Source organism: Pelophylax lessonae, assembly GCF_965119305.1.
Source record: "Pelophylax lessonae genome assembly, chromosome: 4".
Classification (NCBI taxonomy): domain Eukaryota; kingdom Metazoa; phylum Chordata; class Amphibia; order Anura; family Ranidae; genus Pelophylax; species Pelophylax lessonae.
Genome location: NC_138771.1, coordinates 642,539,765 through 642,558,741, shown reverse-complemented (window position 1 = coordinate 642,558,741; position 18,977 = coordinate 642,539,765). Strand labels below are relative to the sequence as shown.

General features: G+C 42.9%; 1 protein-coding gene across 1 annotated transcript; it reads right to left on the bottom strand.

Annotated features, from left to right (window-relative positions):
• Positions 1-3,286: 3,286 nt before the first annotated feature.
• LOC309552922 (olfactory receptor 6B1-like) lies at positions 3,287-4,279 on the bottom strand (the record flags this gene model as incomplete). Its single annotated transcript, XM_082253829.1, has 1 exon — positions 3,287-4,279. The coding sequence occupies one exon, from the start codon at positions 4,277-4,279 to the stop codon at positions 3,287-3,289; it is 993 nt and encodes a 330-aa protein (XP_082109955.1).
• Between the last annotated feature and the right edge of the window lie 14,698 nt (positions 4,280-18,977).

Here is an 18,977-nt window from a genome sequence, read left to right as displayed (position 1 = left end):
TCTCTTTGAGGGGTCAGAGGGACCATCCAGAAGCCAACAAACAAAGGGTCTCAGTTCAAGGAGTCAGGTCAGCTCCTATTGGGGTGTCAGGAGAACCCCAATCCATAGGCCAGAGGTGGGCCATGCAGCTGGGCACTTTGACTAAAGGCTGTAGAGCCAAGTATTCCAAGAGAGTTGGACAACTCAGTCAGAGTAACTGCTAAGCACAGTGTGGTACTGCAATTGAAGCTGAGTGAGCTTATAAGCCAGGTGACTCTGCATTTTCCATTTACCCTGCATGGGAAAATTTGTGTTGGACTGTTGTTTTACTTTCTGCCATTTTAATAAAAGTGGGCTACAAGGCCCTTAAAAATAACTCCTGTCTACGTGGACTCACTGTATAAACGCATCTACCACAAGAGCTACTTACCCTATGTCACAACCCCAACCAAATACCTTCCCCCCAAAAAATTTAAAATTAAATACATATTGAAAAGTAAACATATGCAAACAATATTTTCTGACAAAGAGATAGGGTTCAACTTTAGGGAGACAATTAAAAATCAAACAGATATTATACAATCAAGTTTAAACATAATCCACAAACAGCTAGTTATTGAATAAAGTGCAGGCAACCAAGAAGGAAAGCGCTATCCAGGTGTTGGTATTATCATAACAGTTTTCTAATGATGAACAGGCCAATGGATGCAAAGAACCGTTTATTGGAAAGGTAGCATTGATAAAAGACAAAGAAGTCAATGAAAGTCAGTAAAATGCCGTTACTGTACCAGACTGGTCTAACCCGATAAGGATCGGTAAATGGCTGCTGTATCCACTGGATGAGGCAATGGAATGGCACTCTGGATGGAAGTGCTGGTCAGGAAAGCCATGTGCAGATGGGAGCCGAGCCCGGGCCCACTGGCACTCACCGCATAACGTCACCGTGACTCAGACACACAGGGCGGAAGTGTTGTACCCGGGAGCAGGAAGAACCAGCCTTAGAGACATGAAAGACTACCAGATGGATGTGGCTTATGAAGGGGGGCGGTGGAATCAGGACATATTCCACACTCCGCGTTCGATTTAAAAAAAAAAAAAACAGAAATAAAAGGTGGCTGGTACTGGTACAGTAACAGCATTTTACTGACTATCATTGACTTCTTTGTCTTTTATCAATGCTACCTTTCCAATAAACGGTTCTTTGCACCCGTCGGCCTGTTCATCATTAGAGAACTGTTATTAAAATACCAACACCTGGATAGCGCTGTCCTTCTTGGTTGCCTGTTGGATGGTCATTTTGTACTGGTTTGGTTTGGGACAATTTACAGTGTGGATGCCACAGTGTTTAGCTCTGGGACTTTGTTGCATATGTATCAAATAAAGTGCATACTGTTCAAACTATAAGGGAATTAGATGGCAGATGCTAATTTCTTAGTACTTCAGAGCAGTTTTCAATTACAGTACATTTATGTACTGTGAAGTGAACACATACATTGACAACCACTTAGAGGGCATAAACTGTTGCAGTCTTTTATATAACATGGCTGTGGGAGTGCTGTTTCACTTTTTGAGCAAAATCGCAAGCGATAGACAGAATGATACAAGTTTGCTGCTAACTCAGCTGTTAACTTTTTTCAATGTAGTGTAATTTCTTGACAGTGATATGAAAAATAGTGTAATGGGTTAGCTCGGTAGCGGGTGTGGGTGACCCCTTGGGTGGGTTTGTTACACAGAGAGACAGCCGAGGAGTGGTTGAAAACAACGGTCTATGGTTTATTCTTCCAATTTGCTAGAAAAAAGTGCAAGCATCCAAACAGCATAAATCAAACAAACATAAAATAAACCCTGGCCACTTGGGGCGTCTACCTTCACAACACAGGAACCTACCTATGGTGTCTGTCCCAACCTAATGCTGGGCAGACACTGCTGGTCATACAGCAGAAGACCAATAGTCTATTTGTTTTCTTTTCACACAGAAAAAGTCAACACCACCTCACCATCAGAAGTCTCTCTCAGCTCACTGCTCTCCTTAACACACAAAGCCTCAGGATGCAGCAATCAGTAGTCATCCTCTGGATAACATATAGCGTGCATCCAAGGTATTTGATCGCTTCTCGGCCTTTTGGCTAAGATCAAGTGTAGTATCTGTTCTTATCAGTGTTGGAATGGAACCTGAAGGTTAGTATCGGTGGTGGCCGAAGTTAACCGGGGCGCTCTGGGCGTAACTGGAGGACCGGAGTAGGCCAAACCAGAGAAAGCCGGATGGTTCCAATGCCTTCCTGATTTGAATGGGTCCGCCCCTACCAGTTTGAAGGGAGCAAGAAAGCTGGGGAAAGACGGTTAGTATTGCTCCTGGATGTAATTGGTGAGGAATTGGGATGGCGGTGGGAGGGCCTTTCCTCCTGGGTTGAATCTGGCCTTGCAAAAGGCTTGTCCCCAGTTGAAGGCAGGCTCTCTCTAAGCTGTCCACGTTCCAAACCTCCTGGTAGGTAAGGGCTACACTCGGTCTGGCCATTGGGCCGGGGTAGAAAAAGCCCGTAGTGTATGTGCCCCTGGGGTGGCAGCCCAGGGGTGCCTTAATTCTCACTGGTGAGGGGCAGCTCGCCTTGAGTTTTTTGGCACCATGGTCACTGCACCTACGCACACTTTTTTAAGCACCTGCCTCTTGGGCAAGGCCTTTTGGCTTCGACCAGAGGAATTTTTATTCCGGCCGGAAAGGCCTGCCCTTGTATTTTCACAAGGGCACTAATTCACCTCTCCACTTCCCTTTCCCCACCTTTTTGTTTGTGTGTGCTTTTTCTTTGTAGTTTGTCACTTTCTGTCACCTTTTTTTCACCTGCACGACTTGTAGGGTGTGGGTCCTCAGGCCCTACCTTGAGTCTTGGGAGGGGGTGGATATGGCCTTTTGGCTTGGTCCGCCCTCTCTCATGGGGTCTCCCTTCGGGGGAGCCCCACTTAGTACTCGGTGGGGGCTGTTTCGGCAGTCCCCCTGAAGAACGGGGTCAGTCCGGTTTCGGCCAGACAGACCATGAGTACCTTAAATCCCTGTCAGGAGTCTTGCGCCCCGGGGGATCGAGGTTCGGGTCCTACCTCTTCGGAGGGAAGACCATTTGTGTTTGCACACCCTGTGCACTTTTTGTGTTCCTCACGTTTGTGTGTGTGCACTTTTTTATGCACCGGGTGAAGTCTTTTGAGTGTGTTTCACACGCTACGGCTTTAAAAAAAAAAAAAATTTGAACTATATGTTTTAGGAGATAAACCATACAGTTTTTAAGGTCTGGACCTGGTTAAAATGCCAGCATGACCATCATTGATAAAATCTTTGTAGACAATCATAAAACAAACTGCATGCTATTTCTTTCAATAAAATAATCCCGCTTTTCTTGCACACAGATAGGTGTTTCTGTATGACTGATTTAATTTCATGGTTCCTCAAGCTGTATATTATAGGGTTCAACAATGGTGTGACCACAGTGTACATCAGAGATACCAGCTTGTTCATATTCAAAGACTGTCCTCTTGAAGGAACCACATACATGACAAACAGTGCCCCAAAGTAGGTACATACAACGGCCAGATGGGAGCTACAGGTGGAGAAGGTCTTCTGCCTCCCGGTAACTGAGGTTATCCTTAAGATGGTCAGAAAAATATACACATAGGTGATGGTTATAAACACAAATGGCATAATTGTCAAGAGGCTAGAAACTATAAAGACTTCATATTTTACTATGGAAGCATCTGAACAAGACAATTCAATTAGGGGGCCAAGGTCACAGAAAAAGTGATCAATCACATTAGAGCCACAGAACCACAAAGTTTGCAAAAAGAAAACTGTGATGAGTGTTATGGCAAATCCTAGTGACCAACAAAATACAACAAGATAATAACAGAGTTTCAGGTTCATAATTGCTGTGTAATGCAATGGCTTACATATGGCAAGGTAGCGGTCAATGGACATGACTGAGAGGAGAAGACACTCCGTGATTGCCACAGAACCTAATAAATAAACCTGAGTAATACAACCTCCAAAGAGCACAATGCCACCCTCTGATAAAATTATATGAAGCATGTTTGGAACTATATTTGAAGTCAGCAAAACATCTGAAAAGGACAAGTGACCAAGAAAGAAGAACATAGGAGATTGAAGATGATGACTGGTCAACACCAATAGAAAAATTACCACATTTCCAGTTATAGTCACCATATAGATGAGTAGGAACCACAAAAAAACAATATACTTGAAATCTTGTAGGTCCTCAAACCCGATGAGTATAATTTTAGTTATATCCGTCCTGTTCATTGCTTATACCACAAAAGAAATCTATAATAAAAATGTGTGACTGATACCATAATAAAAATAGTTGTATTGTAGAAAAACACTCTTCTGAGCAATAGTATTCAAGTTATCCAACAGTATACAGTGAGTGGTTTAGTGACATCCACACCCAATCACTAATATCTCCTTTAGGTGACATTCACATTATCCCATTTGGAAATGCCAGCAGCATCTCTGTGATTCTGCTCATGATTGCAAATTGCGGCAAAATGTGCAACGAGCGTTTGGGGGGCATATTTCTTAATGGCCCTACAAAGGTGGTGCAATTTTGCCATGATTGTTTTGTAACAGAATCATGCTGCAATTGTGGAAAAGTGCATTATTAAAAATCACGCCATGTTTGTTGCCCAAAAAGGAGCAGGAGCATCTTTTGGGTAACAAACACTCATAGGGCAGCCCATTGAAGTGAATGGGCCGCTGCCCTATACGTGAGAAGAAGGAATGTGTGTAATTTATTATTTTAAAATCGCAAGCAGGAACACTCATTCCTGCAACATAATATCTGAATGGGGCCTTAAACCTTAACATGTCATTTCAGATAATGATAATAATAAAAAATAATAATAATGATAGGATAACATTATAATATTATAAACCGAGTGGATTTATAAAGGGTACTGAATGTTCACTTAAGAGTAAGGGTGAGGCTGTGTTCATTTTGGGCAGCTAATAATGTGCAAGGAAATCAATATCAACATTTTCTACTATGACAGCGAATGTAGAAAAGATGGATACATTTTCTCTACTTACCAATATTTTCAATATTTTTGACACATTTTATTATTTAGTGAGTCTATATTAGCATCATTTATGATGAAATGACATAAGAAAAAGACAGAGGGATAGAGCAAAATAAAGATAGATGATAGATAGATAGATAGATAGATAGATAGATAGATAGATAGATAGATAGATAGATAGATAGATAGATAGATAGATAGATAGATAGATAGATAGATAGATAAATCGATAGATCGATAGATAGATAGATAGATAGATAGATAGATAGATAGAACAACCGGTATGCAATGTGTAATAATAATTGTGGGTAGCCCTACACGTTTATAAATTCAATGACTTCTATATTCATTGGGGCCTTATATATACAATTGAGAATTCTCTCCAGGAGAATATCTTGCTAGGATAAGTAATCCCTAGAAAACAGTGCTCTTCAGTAAAAATAGGAATTATTTAACTATTCCCAGTTATCTGGTCTGTAATTTCTGCCAATTTTTGTTTTATTTTGGCCTATTTATAATTAAACTTTTATTTAATGTGAAAGAAAGCAGAAAAAAAAAAACTTATAAATAATAATATCAGTATTTTCTCAGCAATTATTGCCAGAACCTGGCTGTCCTGCTAACTTAGAGACATTGTTACCTTGCCCATTCAAGAAATTACAGCGTCCCCATAATTATCTTGCCGTTGTCTCTACTCCCTTTTTTGTAACTGGGTTACATTGCTTACTAATTGTTGCACAAGCTGATACTGGAGAATTTATAGCCAGAGCGATGAAAGAGTACCAGCAAAGTGAGTATTAGGCTCCACTGGGATGGACAAAAATGTGCGGTTGAGCCAAGTTTTTTTCCCACTGCCAACTGCCCTCCCTTAACCTGCAATAGGCAGAGGATGGGGATGTTTACATGTACTGGCCACTATGCTTCGCTTTATGTTTGATGCAAAATTCTTTTTTTTTTATCAATTATATATATTACGAACATGAAGTACAATACAAAACCAGAGTGAACACAAGCAGAGGTACAATCATGTCAAGGATGCAGGAACTCTAGCATAAAAGGACATGGGTGTTCATATAATATCAAACGTTAGCAACATATATGAATGAAGACAAGAAAGTCTTAAGCTGAAGAATAGTGCAAGTTCATCAGGTGGTTGCATGAGTAAACGTATCTTATATAATTCAAAGAAAAATCTAAGCAACAGCAAAAGGTGTAAGAAGTTGGAGATCGGAAACATAAGATAGGGGTTCGTCAGAAAGGGTAGGAGAAAAGAGAGGAATTAGTAGATAGATAATCGAGATGCCTCAGGGATGCACTGATCAGAGAACAGTTGTAAGGTATGACCGGTATGGCTAATTGAAAGGGTGGGGGGATATGAAGAGACAGCCACAAATAGGCAGGACAAACAGGCACAAGGTCAAAATAAGCAGGAGAGAAGCAAAAAGGAACCTAGGTGTCCAACAGTCAAGGAATCAGGAAATCCCATCATGTTCTATCGCACTGACTTTTTCCATTTCACAAATATCTTGCACAATCATCAGTCATTCTGTAACAGAGGGTACGGAACTCGACTTTCAATGTAACAGAATTAATGCTTTGGCCGCATTCAGGAGATGTTTGAGCAAGGAATTTTTATAAGTGTGTAAAGGCCTGGGGGAGATGTGGAGTAAGCAGAGTTCAGGAGAGAGATGGATGTCCTCAGCTAAGATAGCGGAGCTCAATTTTTGGATACGCCGCCAAAACATGAAGATAAGAGAGCAAGACCACCATATATGGGGCATCGTACCTGTATCTTGATCGCACCTCCAGCAGGTGTCAGTGCAAGGGGGTACCAATGTTTAAGTTTATCAGGAGTTGCGTACCATTGTGTAAGAATTGTATACGCAGTTTCCTGCATTCCAGTGCTCAGTGAGCATTTGTGTGTTGACAAGCAAGCCCTTTTTCGACTGAGAATCAGATATAGGTACATTCAGTGAAGAAACCCATCTCTCTCTGAACCTATTGGGTTTCTGGTTGTGGTGAGCCTGCAACCAGGAGTATGCCAAAGAGATAGTTCTGTCTACTCTTTTACCTTGTGTGCACACCTTCTCTAAATGTGTCAAAGGTCTGTTGAAGAAGTGTTTTGTGTTATGGGAGGCAAGATAGCTGCGGAGTTGGAAGTGTGACCAATAAGGTAGAGGGCGGCCCTGCTTTAGCTCCGAGAAGGTTGTTATAGGTTTAAATATCCCCTATTAAGCAGTCCAAGGCTAGTAGAGGAGAGGAATGGGTTTTCCAAAAAGTCAATTTATCAACTCCAGGATAGAACCCTGGGTTGTTCACCAGTGGCGTAAGGGGACCTGGTATAGAGGGAAAATAATGGTTAATTGCAATTTGCTGGAAAGCTTGTAGGGTGGGTCTAATCAGCAGGTGGGAGATCAGAGATTTGGGGCAGTGTGGCGGGGGGATCCAGGGGGCAGAAGCCAGTGAGGAAGTCGAGAACTAATTTTCAACTGATACCCATTCTTTAGTGGGGGCATGACAGTTCCAGTCAATCACCCTAGCGAGATGGATGGCTAAGTAGTACTGTTTAAAGTCAGGCAAGCCCATGCCACCTGCAGGTTTGTCAAAATGTATGCAAAGTTTTTTGCGGTTCCACACAAATTGTATCTGTAGAGAACGGAAGCGCTTAAAAAAGGCAGAAGGTATGGAAATCACTAAAGCCGGCATGAGGTATAGTAGTCTTGGCAGAACGGTCATCTTGAGAATAGATGCCCGGCCAAACCAGGAAAAATGTTTGGACATCCATGACTGCAAATCTCAAGTAATATTAGATAAAAGTGGTACGAAATGATGTGCATAGAGATTTTTCAGGTATTGTGTAATCTTGACCCCCAGGTTTTGAATGGCAGTAGGATCCCACTTGAACGAGCAGGAGTGTTGAATAGCTGAGAGTTTGTGTGGTGCAAGGGTCAGATTAAGGGCTTCAGATTTATGGTAGTTTATCTTCATATTGGATGTGTAACCGTATGTCTTGAAGGTGTCTAGTAAATTTGGAATCGACGTGGAGGGTTGGGAAACATAAAAGAGCAGGTCGTCTGTGTAAGCAGCAATTTTATATTCTCTATCTGCTATGGAAAGTCCCCTAATGGAAGAGTGTAAATTGTATGAAGGGTTCCAAGGACAATATGTATAGCAGGGGCGAAAAAGGGCATCCCTGGCGGGTACCATTTTGAATATGAACAGGGTCTGAAAGAGTACCATTAATTTTAACATTAGCTGTGGGGTTATGATATAGCCCCACAGCTATATGGAAGACAACAGATATGGGAGACAACGCAAGCATGTTGTCTCCCATGCCCACATGTCTGCAAGTCACAAACATGAAATCCCACACCACCCTGTCGAAGGCCTTCTCCACATCAGTGGACAGGAGAAGGCCTCCAACTTTATCCAGGTGGCATTTGTGAATCAGATCAGGCTCACCGTTTTAAGTATGTTTTCCCGAGCATCCTGGCCAGGCATGAAACCAACCTGCTCTGGCACAATCAGTTACAAGTAGAGGTTTGGCCAGAATTTTAGCTTACAACTTAAGGTCTAGATTCAACAATGAGATGGGCCCGTAGCTAGAGCATTCAGAAGCATCTTTATTAGGCTTGGGTATCACTGTAATGTGAACCTGGGTAAAGGAGCTCAGGACATCACGATTAGTGAGTAGCGAGTTGTAAGCGTCAAGGAGTGGCGTCGTGAGCTGGCGAGTGAAAGTCTTGTAATAATGACCAGTAAGGCCATCAGGTCCAGGGATCTTATTTGGTTTCAGGAAACCAATTGCTATCAGGAGTTCCTCTTCCATTATAGGTTGTTCCAGGGACTTAGAGTCAGCTAGGGATATGTGTGGGAGTTTGCTTTTATGAAGAAAATCTTGGATAATAGAGGCCCTATTGCCCTGCAGGGAGACTGGTTTATGTTGGGCGGGTAAGTTGTAGAGGCTGGAGTAATATACCTGGAAGTGCTTCGCAATCAGGTGGGTGTGTATGCCGTGTATATTAGACGTGAGTTAGTGCCCTGTCCAAAAACTTCCTGGTTTTGTCCCCATGTTCATAGTAAACTTGTTTGCAGTAGATTAACAGTTGTTTAGCCTTAATGTCCATGAGTTGTTTCAAGGCCCGCCTAGCTGATAGGAGAGCTTGAAGGGTGTCGCACGCCAGGGAGCATTTGTGTAGGGATTTTAGTGATGCAATTTGGGTGAGGAGAGCGGCAATTTCTTTATCTCTCTGTTTTTTGCTCTGGGAGCCCCATTTGATAAGTTTGCCATGGATGGTGCACTTATGGGCTTCCCAAACTTTGATAGGGGTAACAGTCGAAGAGGCATGCGTTCGGAAAAAGTGTCCTAATTCGGAGGAGATGTATTCCCGGATGGTAGGGTCCGTAAGTAAAGAGGGATTAAGATGCCTATTAAAGAATGTGTTCACTTTTTGAGAGCAAAGGTCAAGTGTCAGGGAGATGAGGGGTGATCTGAAATGGTTTGGTTCCCAATTTCTGCCACCACAAGGTCTGGTAGGCCATGTTGGGTGATAAAGAAAAAGTCAATTTGTGAATATTTATTATGTACAGACGAGTAGCATGTGAAGTCTTCATGCAAGGTTCTCCAGGTATCAACAAGGGTGAGTGAGTTTAACAGCTCTTTAATTATTTTCAAAGTTCTGTATTTAATACAGGAGTGACCATTGGAGGTGTCCACTAAGGGGTTAAGAGGGACATTAAAGTCACCTCCCAATATGATACAGCCATTTTAACTCATCCACAACCTGCTTGCAAAAAGTGATGTTTGCTGAGTTAGGGAAGTAGACATTAGCTAATGTCACTGGTCTGCCAGAAATGGATCCCATCAGGAACAGAAATCCTCCTTCAGGATCACTCAATTGTTGAGTGAGATCAAATGGGGTGTCTTTACTGATCAAGATGGATACTCCTTTGGCCTTCTTGAGTGGGGAAGGGGCATGAAATGCTTTGTGAAAGTAGTTGGTAGTCAGTTTAGGAATATATTTGATTTGAAAATGCGTCTCTTGCAAAAAGACAAAGCGTGGTTTGGTATTTTTCAGTGTTCTTAAAATAGATGACCTTTTCTCAGGTGTGTTAAGACCTCTGCAGTTGAAAGAAATCAATGTGGGGCTTCTCCCAAGTGCAGAGAATGTCATAGTTGCACTTGGTTAAGTGTATAAAATGTGGATGTGGAAGTCAATTCCGTACTCACCCCACCAGAACCAGGTTTATCAGAACTGACCTTTGAGACGAGGCGGAGAAGGTAAAATGAGAACCAGAGATCGTCAATCAGATGATATGTAGCCTAGGAGAGGCGGGCTGTCCCAAGGTGGCTGTGGGAAATATGACTAGGCAAGGTATCGGGCAGGAAACAGAGTGAAGAAAAAAGAAGCAGGGGGAAGAAAAAGTATGTGTGAGTGGGTACAAAAATGCACAATACAAAATTAAAGAGGCAATGCACTATTCTCAAATACGTAAAACAGTAGGTATCAACGTCTAACAATGCAGAGCACTGAAGGCGAAAAAAAGAAATGTAGTTATAGTGTAACAGTGCAAGGTTCTTGATGGAAAAGAACCAAAACTTAACTACTGACTGTCGGGGTGAGTGGGAGGATCAGTCAGCGAAGCTTATCAAAAGTATCAAAAAAGTCCAAGGAAAAAAGAAAAATATCAGGTTCAGCGTTAAGAACCAAAGCCCCTATAGAGGCAAGAAAAATAAAAACTCGTAATAGTAGGTCTCCCCCCCCCCCCCCAAAAAAAAAGGGCAGCACGTGCACCAAAGGATTGTGCGGATTAGGGATCGCGGCTCTAACCGTCAATCGGTGAGTTCAGATCGCAGAACTTCAGGAACAAAGTGAGCATGCATATGACAGAGACAGATGAGTTGATCAGAAGTGAGCTCTAGGTCCCGGGGACTTGGGGTTCCTGGGGTGGGTCAGCGGACGTCCCGGGTACCTCCAGAGTTTTTGTTCAACTTAAATTTCTTGCTGCTTGTCGGGGTGGGGACGTAAGAGGTGATGAGAGAGGGCTGATAGGTAGATCTGGGGTTTTGAAGTCTGCATACCATTCAGGAACTTCTGTGAAAGGAATCTGCAATGCCTCACAAAAGGATGGTAGATCAGCAGGAGTGTGCAAGAGGTATGTCTTCCCGTGAAAAGGGACACTCAAAGAGAAAGTGAACTTCCATCTATAAGCATGACCTTTAATTCTTAGGGCCTCCAGCAGGGGGCGCATCGCTCTCCTATTGGGGTAGCTGATAGGAGACAGGTCTTGGTAGAGAGAAATGGGATCTTCATTGGATAAAATTTGTGCATTCTGTCTCGCTTTAGTAAGAATTTCTTCTTTTAGACCGAAGTTTTGCAGGCAGCATATAATGTCCCTGGGCGGTAGATTATCAAGGCCTTTAGGTTGGAGGGCTCTGTGCGCCCGTACAAATAAATTTTGGATTCATCCGGTCTTTCAAAGAGATTGTTAAATATTTTAAGAAGAGCCTGTTTGATGTCCTCAGGGGGGACCGATTCCGGTGGCAAAAGTCTTTTTAATGTCGACTGCTATAGCCGTCATATCCGCAAATGTGAGGGGGTGGTCTGGGGCACACTCATCCCTTATCATGTCCTCTGATGCCGAGAGAGACTCTTCCCTGAAGTCGGCCTCATGTTGGAGCTGCGCCATCTTGTCTGCTAGAGCAAGGGACCGGGCCGCTGCCTGTGCCTTGAAAAGGGAAGAGATATTTTTGCTTGAAGAAGCTGGAGTGGAACGATGCTGGCAATTCTGCGATCCGTGGCGGAGGATCCTGCCCATCTCTGTGTGAAGGGGAGACTGTAGGGTGAAAAAGGGCTGTCGGGTTCTCTGTGCTCCTTTATTGTGCTGCCATCCACCACGCCGTCCAAGCCACGCCCCCCGTCCGCTGCAAAATTCAACTGACATGAAGTGACAGGTGGGCAGTAAGCCCACCAAATGCTACACATTCCTATAAATAGAGAAGAGTGGCAAATGCCCTGCAACCGTGTGCAATGCATGTGATTGTGGTTCTTTTGACAGCAAAATGGGGTTAAAATAGGTGGTGAGAAGGCATCACATTGATTCCTCACATAATGTGACTAGGCTTTGGAGCACATCTCGAACTCAGATCGGGCTTCAGAGGCAAGGAAGATTTAGATGCATGTCTAAATTTACCCTTAAGGGTCAGAGGAAAGCCAGGTGATTGTCACTAGAGATGTACCGAACGGTTCGCCGGCGAACGGTTCCCGGCGAACTTCGAACGTTCGCGTTCGCCGCTGCGGGCGAACATATGCGATGTTCGGTCCGCCTCCTATACATCATCATTGAGGCAAACTTTGACCCTGAACATCACAGTCAGCAGACACATTCCAGGCCAATCAGCATACCTCCCTCCCACACCCTCCCACCTCCTATAAATAAGCAAGGGCAGCATCCATCTTAGATCATTTCTGTGTTACTGAGAGCAGGGAAAGTGCTGGTGCTGCTGCTGCTGTTATAGCTGGGGACAGTTCCCGGTCTTGTTAGCCAGTGTTCTTGGTTCACTCCTGCTGTAAGGACAGCACCCCAAAAAGCCCTTCCTAGGGCTGGTATTTGAGGTTTTTTTTTGGATATATATATGTATATATCTATTGTCCCCAAAAGCCCTTTTGAGGGCTGGTATTTGTGTAATTTTTTTGTTCTGTGATATATATATATATATATATATATATATATATATATATATATATATATTGTCCCCAAAAGCCCCTTTGAGGGCTGGTATTTGAGTATTTTTTTAATATATATATATATATATGTAGCATGTCCAGAACCAGAAAAAAAAGATCATATAGGTGTAAAAGGGGTTCCCACCATCCCTGCTCTACTGAAAAATTATCTTTTTTTCTGGTTCTGGACATGCTACAGAGCTGAAACTTCACAGGTACACTTTTTAGACCCCCTAGACACTAAATCACACAAAAAAGTTCTTAAAAATTGTCATTTTTCATAGAAAGCCAATTATTGGAAAAAAAAAAAAACTTAACAAAAAAAAAAAATTCTTTGGATTTATTGTCTGGTGGGTCTAAAAAGTGTACCTGTGAAGTTTCAGCTCTGTAGCATGTCCAGAACCAGAAAAAAAAAATAGAATCAGGGTTAGGGCTAGGGTTAGGGTTAGGGTTAGGGTTATGGTTAGGGCTAGGGTTAGGGTCAGGGCTAAGGTTAGGGTTATTTTTAGTGCTTAGGGTTAGAGTTAGAGGGGTAGGGGTAGGTCTACTAACTCTAACCCTAAGTATCTCACCGTAACCCTAACCCTAGCCCCTAACACTAAACCTAACCCTAACCCTCTAACCATAACCCTAACCCTCTAACCTTAACCCTAACCCTCTAAGCCTAGCCATAAAAATAACTCTAACCCTAAACCTAACCCTAAACCTAACCCTAGCCCTAACCCTAACCCTAGCCCTAACCCTGACCCTAGCCCTAACCCTAATTCGTATTTTTTTTCTGGTTCCGGACATGCTACAGAGCTGAAACTCTTTTTTTATTTTTATTTTTTCTTAATTTTTCCAATAATTGGCTCTCTATCAAAAAATTACAATTTTTAAGAACTTTTTTTTGTGTGATCCCTCTCCGGCATGCCACAGTCCAGGTGTTTGTCCCCTTGAAACAACTTTTCCATTACTATTGTGGCCAGAAAGAGTCCCTGTGGGTTTTAAAATTCGCCTGCCTATTAAAGTCTATGGCGGTTCGCAATGTTCGCCGGTTCGCGAACATTCGCCGATGTTCGCGTTCGCCGTTCGCGAACAGCGAATTTTATGTTCGCGACATCACTAATTGTCACACAACAGGTAGGAGCCTGAATTGATGAGGTTGGCCTCTCTTGTATCTTCGGCCCAGGCCCCACTGAGAGTGGAACAGATGGTGCCAAGGGACAGGAGGAACACGAGTGCCAGCAGGGGTTGATTGCAGAACTTGGGGCTGGAGTTGTAGACTCAGAGTGTCAAGCATCAAGTCAGGAACCTGAGGCGATGCAGGGTAGATCAGCCAAGATTAAACGGGGAACTTTACTGGAATTGCAGGTTCTGGATGTGTGGCTTGCCGGGAGCTCCCGGAAAGCTTGACACAGGAGCACACCCTGTCTCCTGTAGCTGGGATAAGAGGCAACCAGCACAGGCATTTAGAAGTAACGTGGAGCCAAACTGGAAACAGAAGCATAGTTAGAATGATAGCTGGAGTCAGCAACGAGTAGGCAATGAGGTACCGAAGCAACAGACAGGGACAAGGCCAGGAGTAAGCTGAGTTCATAAACAGTATCAAAGGCCAAATCAATAACAAGCCAAGTCAGCAATGGATATCAAACAGAATACATGGAGGACACAGGGGAACAACTGAAGACCAGTCATCACTGAGTATGAATCTGAGCATCCTTTAAATGGGCTGTCTGGTGCCAATGGATACTGTGGATGTGTTCCTGCAAGTGAGCACATTCTTGCCCACATGCACTTGCACAATTCTGTGAATATGGTGCGCCTGGATGCAATTCTATGGGCAATACCATGCACACTTGTGTGTGTCCAATGTGTCACAGCAGCTTCCTGACAGTGTTCTTGCAATCACTGATACCTGAAACTTTATTTTTCAACCAGTCCAAATGGGCCTGAACTAGTGAAGACAAACTTCTACATCTAAGACTCAATCAATGAGATAAGAAGATGGGGAAATGTAAAGATACATTTTTATGATTTTTTATTGATCTCATGCACCTAGTATGACTTTAGAACTGATTAGTCAAATATAAAAGGTCGGTAGCTTGTCCACTATCTACATGGAGTTTATATGTTCTTCTTGTGTTTGGGTGGATCTTCACCATATAATATGACTTCAGAACTGATTAGTCAAATATAAAAGGTTGGTAGCATGGGCACTATCTGCATGGAGTTCATATCTTCTTGTTTTTGCGTGGATCTTAACCATAAAAAAATGGTCCAAGTGTGTGTAAGAAAGAATAGATCATGTAATCCTTTGGGGGTACGGGGACTAATGTAAATAATACTATGTACTCTGTGCTCTGTATTGGTACTCTTCATTTCCTCTTTCATGCTACTGGTTTGGAAGTACCACCTGGAGCACTGTTGGTAGGCCTTGAGTTAGAAGCATTATATTCATCCATTCTGCATGGAAGAGTATTGTTAGGATCTGGGTCTGAACCTGATACCTCTGTGATGTCTGGCCGTGGCACTTCTCACTATGCCACCGGGGATGATGGACACCTCCCTGCCTGAATCCTTGGATACCCTTACTTTGCATCTTTGGAAACTTTGAATTCTTTGCTGCTCCCATAAACTTCCTATTTACGCCATGTCTCTGAACTTCCTGTTTGCCAGATTATTGTGCTCTCTCCAGCCAATATTTTGCTTTCTTTGCATACCTGCTACTGTCCTTATCTTTGCTACCATTTGTGATCAGCCCTTGGCTTGTTAATCGACAATGCTTTCACCTGATCCCATCCAGCTACTACTTGTTACTGACCTCTTGGCTTGTACATCAACTATGTTTCCGCCTGATTCTATCCACGCATTTTCTGGTTCCTTATCTGCTTTATTCGCTACCTGAGCATCGGGTGAACCCTTGTTATCCATTAGAGGGATTTGTGAGCCTTATCCCAGACTGTGACAGAAATTGAGAACATTTGAGCAATTCCTTGACACTTTAGAACATCGGCGCAGTAACACAATACATTTTTGATGATGTTTCTGAAATTTGTGCTGATGTGGGTCACTGGCAAAAAACACCAGCATGCACATTGACTCAGTTTTCAAAGTTCATGTTGGGAGGCTTCAATCATTTGTCCGAGACACCCATCACTTCATCTTTTCAATTACTGGTTTAACTATCACTTGGAAAACAGCTGGTAGGGCTTGATGTAGAAGTCCTATATTAATCTTTTCTGCATGGAAGGGGATTGAAAACAATGAGGTGATACTTTGACACTTTGGATACACTAAAACACAAACACAGTACTTTTTTCTGATGTTTCTGGAAATTTTACTGATGTGGGTCACTGATAGAAAAGCTTTATATGTACATTGACTTGCTTTGATAACCTCTTGTTTAATCGCTTTATTCTTTTATCTGAGACACTCATTACCTCATCTCTCAAATTACTGGTTTAGAAGTACCACTTGAAACACTGTTGGTAGGGCTTTATGTAGAAGGCCTACATTCATCTATTCTGCAAGGGAGATTTGAAACAGTGGTAGATTCCTTAAGACATTGGATATGATGGAACAGGAATACAATACTTTTTTGCTGTTGTTTTAATTACACACAATGTTTTCCTGTTCAATGGGTCAAGAAAAAACAAGCGGAGCGCCTCTAAGTGCAATACGTTTAATGAAGAAATGAACATACAGTGTGAAATGACTCACTAGATAAAAGGAAATGAAGGCTTAGATGCAACGTCCTAAGGTCAAGCTGTCCAATAGCTGATGCCGAGAGAGAAGACGTCAAGATGGTGCTATCCGGTGGATGGGATGGCGGGGAGATGCCGGCTCTTGCTTCCCCGGGACCGGACTCTCGAGGCGGGCTGTGACTCAACGTCGACCGTGTGACGAAGGCAGGGTCAAGGTGCACACGACGCGTTTCTGAGCGTGCGCCAAGCTCGTGGGGAGCATGCACGCTCTTTCCTCAGGTGTAGATGCCGAGACCACTGTAAGCCAGGGAATTTATACACACACAATGTCGACGGTCGACGCTGAGTCACAGCCCGCCTCGAGAGTCCGGTCCCGGGGAAGCAAGAGCCGGCATCTCCCCGCCATCCCATCCACCGGATAGCACCATCTTGACGTCTTCTCTCTCGGCATCAGCTATTGGACAGCTTGACCTTAGGACGTTGCATCTAAGCCTTCATTTCCTTTTATCTAGTGAGTCATTTCACACTGTATGTTCATTTCTTCATTAAACGTATTGCACTTAGAGGCGCTCCGCTTGTTTTTTTTTTTTTCTTTATCCTGTCTACAGATTGACTCCTGTGTAGCTGAGCCGGCCCTTTGTGCATACGTTCATCCCATAGCTCCTCTTCCTTACTATATGGACTTTGCCCCACATCTAGTTATGTAGGTAATGCCTTCATATATTCATTTATATATTTTTTGCTATGTATTGGTCTGACATTTTGCTCCCACATCAGTTGTACCCCAGTGTATCAGAGCGCCAGCCGTCCTTTCCATTTGTGTTCAATGGGTCAGACTACATCCAAGCTTTGTGCCCACTTTGCTCCATCCTATGTCAACTTGTACCTGAGGGGGGGGGGCATAGGGTCTCATCAAGGGATGATCTCTTTATGTACTTGTGCCATGTATTATCATGGTACAGGTTTATAGATTACATATTCATCCTATGAACAGGTTCTTTGACTTTTTTTGGAGATATCAGTAGCAATGTTAAATCATAGTGAATATAATCTCAAGTTCAGTTGAGGATGGACAGCAAAAGATTCAATTTTTAAATGTAAAAATCAAGTGGACAGGTTGTAAACTGATACATAGAAAAAAGGTAACACCATATTGGGGGGAACATATTCACATCCAAGGTCTCCTTTGTGAAGTATACTATATGGACAGTATCTTAGATTTCGCAGGAACTGTACATAAATTCATGATTTTGAGAGAGAGGCAGGAGAACTTAAAGTAGATAAAAATAAATTGAGGACAGTAGGGGAGGATATGTGAGACATTAGGTAGAGTGAAACAGAACAATTCACATGTTAAAACTTGATGAGGAACCTTCCTGCAGAAAGTTGTACCTGGAGCTGCGTCTTGTCCTTTAGTGACATAGGCATTAACTTGGCTGCCTTTCCCCTGGGAAAACCACATATATATCTTTCCCGACACATGCCTCCTCCAACTTTTCCACTCCCTCCTCACTCTATTCCTCCTTCCCTGCCTTCTTCAGCATTCCCCCTATTCCTCTTCTTCCACCCCCCAGTACTTAACTTCCACTTTCATTGAATGCATGTTGTGGAACCAGCGGCACTTTTGGTTGTTACACAGTGAATGCTAGACTTCATGTTTACTGTGTAAGTGCAATTTCCATGACATTTTATTTAAATAAAAATGTTTTACACTAAGAGTGGCTTCTCCTTTTAATATTCCTTGAATGAAAGTCCAGTGGCACTGAGAAGATCAAACAGGGGTAAATAGGGATTGGTTGGAGTGACATTGGAAAGATATTTCTGGGTAATTCTGTCTTCCATCCCTTGCCTTGTGGTGTATCATTATATCAGCATGCACATTTTGATTTTCCTGTTCTTTTTTTTAACAACATTTTATTGAAGTTTATCAGGACAAATCGGTTATAAAGTATGGTACAGGAACAGAAAAGAAAAAATAATACACTATGGCAAAACAATATTGTACATCTCGTGAGAGCAGCCAAGGAGCCTGCAAACTTCCAACAATAGCAATACAGCAAACAAACCAAGGTATTGGGGCAACGATCTGAAATATGTATCGCAAATAATACCAACAGGGGTGAACAGGGGAACAGGAAGGAGTGAAGGGTGGGAGTGTGGGGTAGTCAGGAGGTGAGATGCCAGAACTTAAAGGAGAGCAGGAGAAAGGAAGCACAAAGTATCAAGTATTATGCCATAAGTTCATAGAGAAGTAGGTATGGTGAACTGTGTGGCACATCCAGGTCAGGAGGAAGGCAACTGGATCATGTGGAAGGTGGAGGATTAGCCACTGACAGGTAAGTACGCCATTTTCTGAGGAACTTTCATTGGGCAGAGCCACGGTTATGGGATAGGTCTATGAGGTCCCTCCGTAGTAAGATGCTGAGGTCTTGGCATACCTCCTTTATGGTTGGGGCAGAGGAGGCAGTCCACTGCTTCAGTATTGACCTGCTCGCAATCATGAGACAGT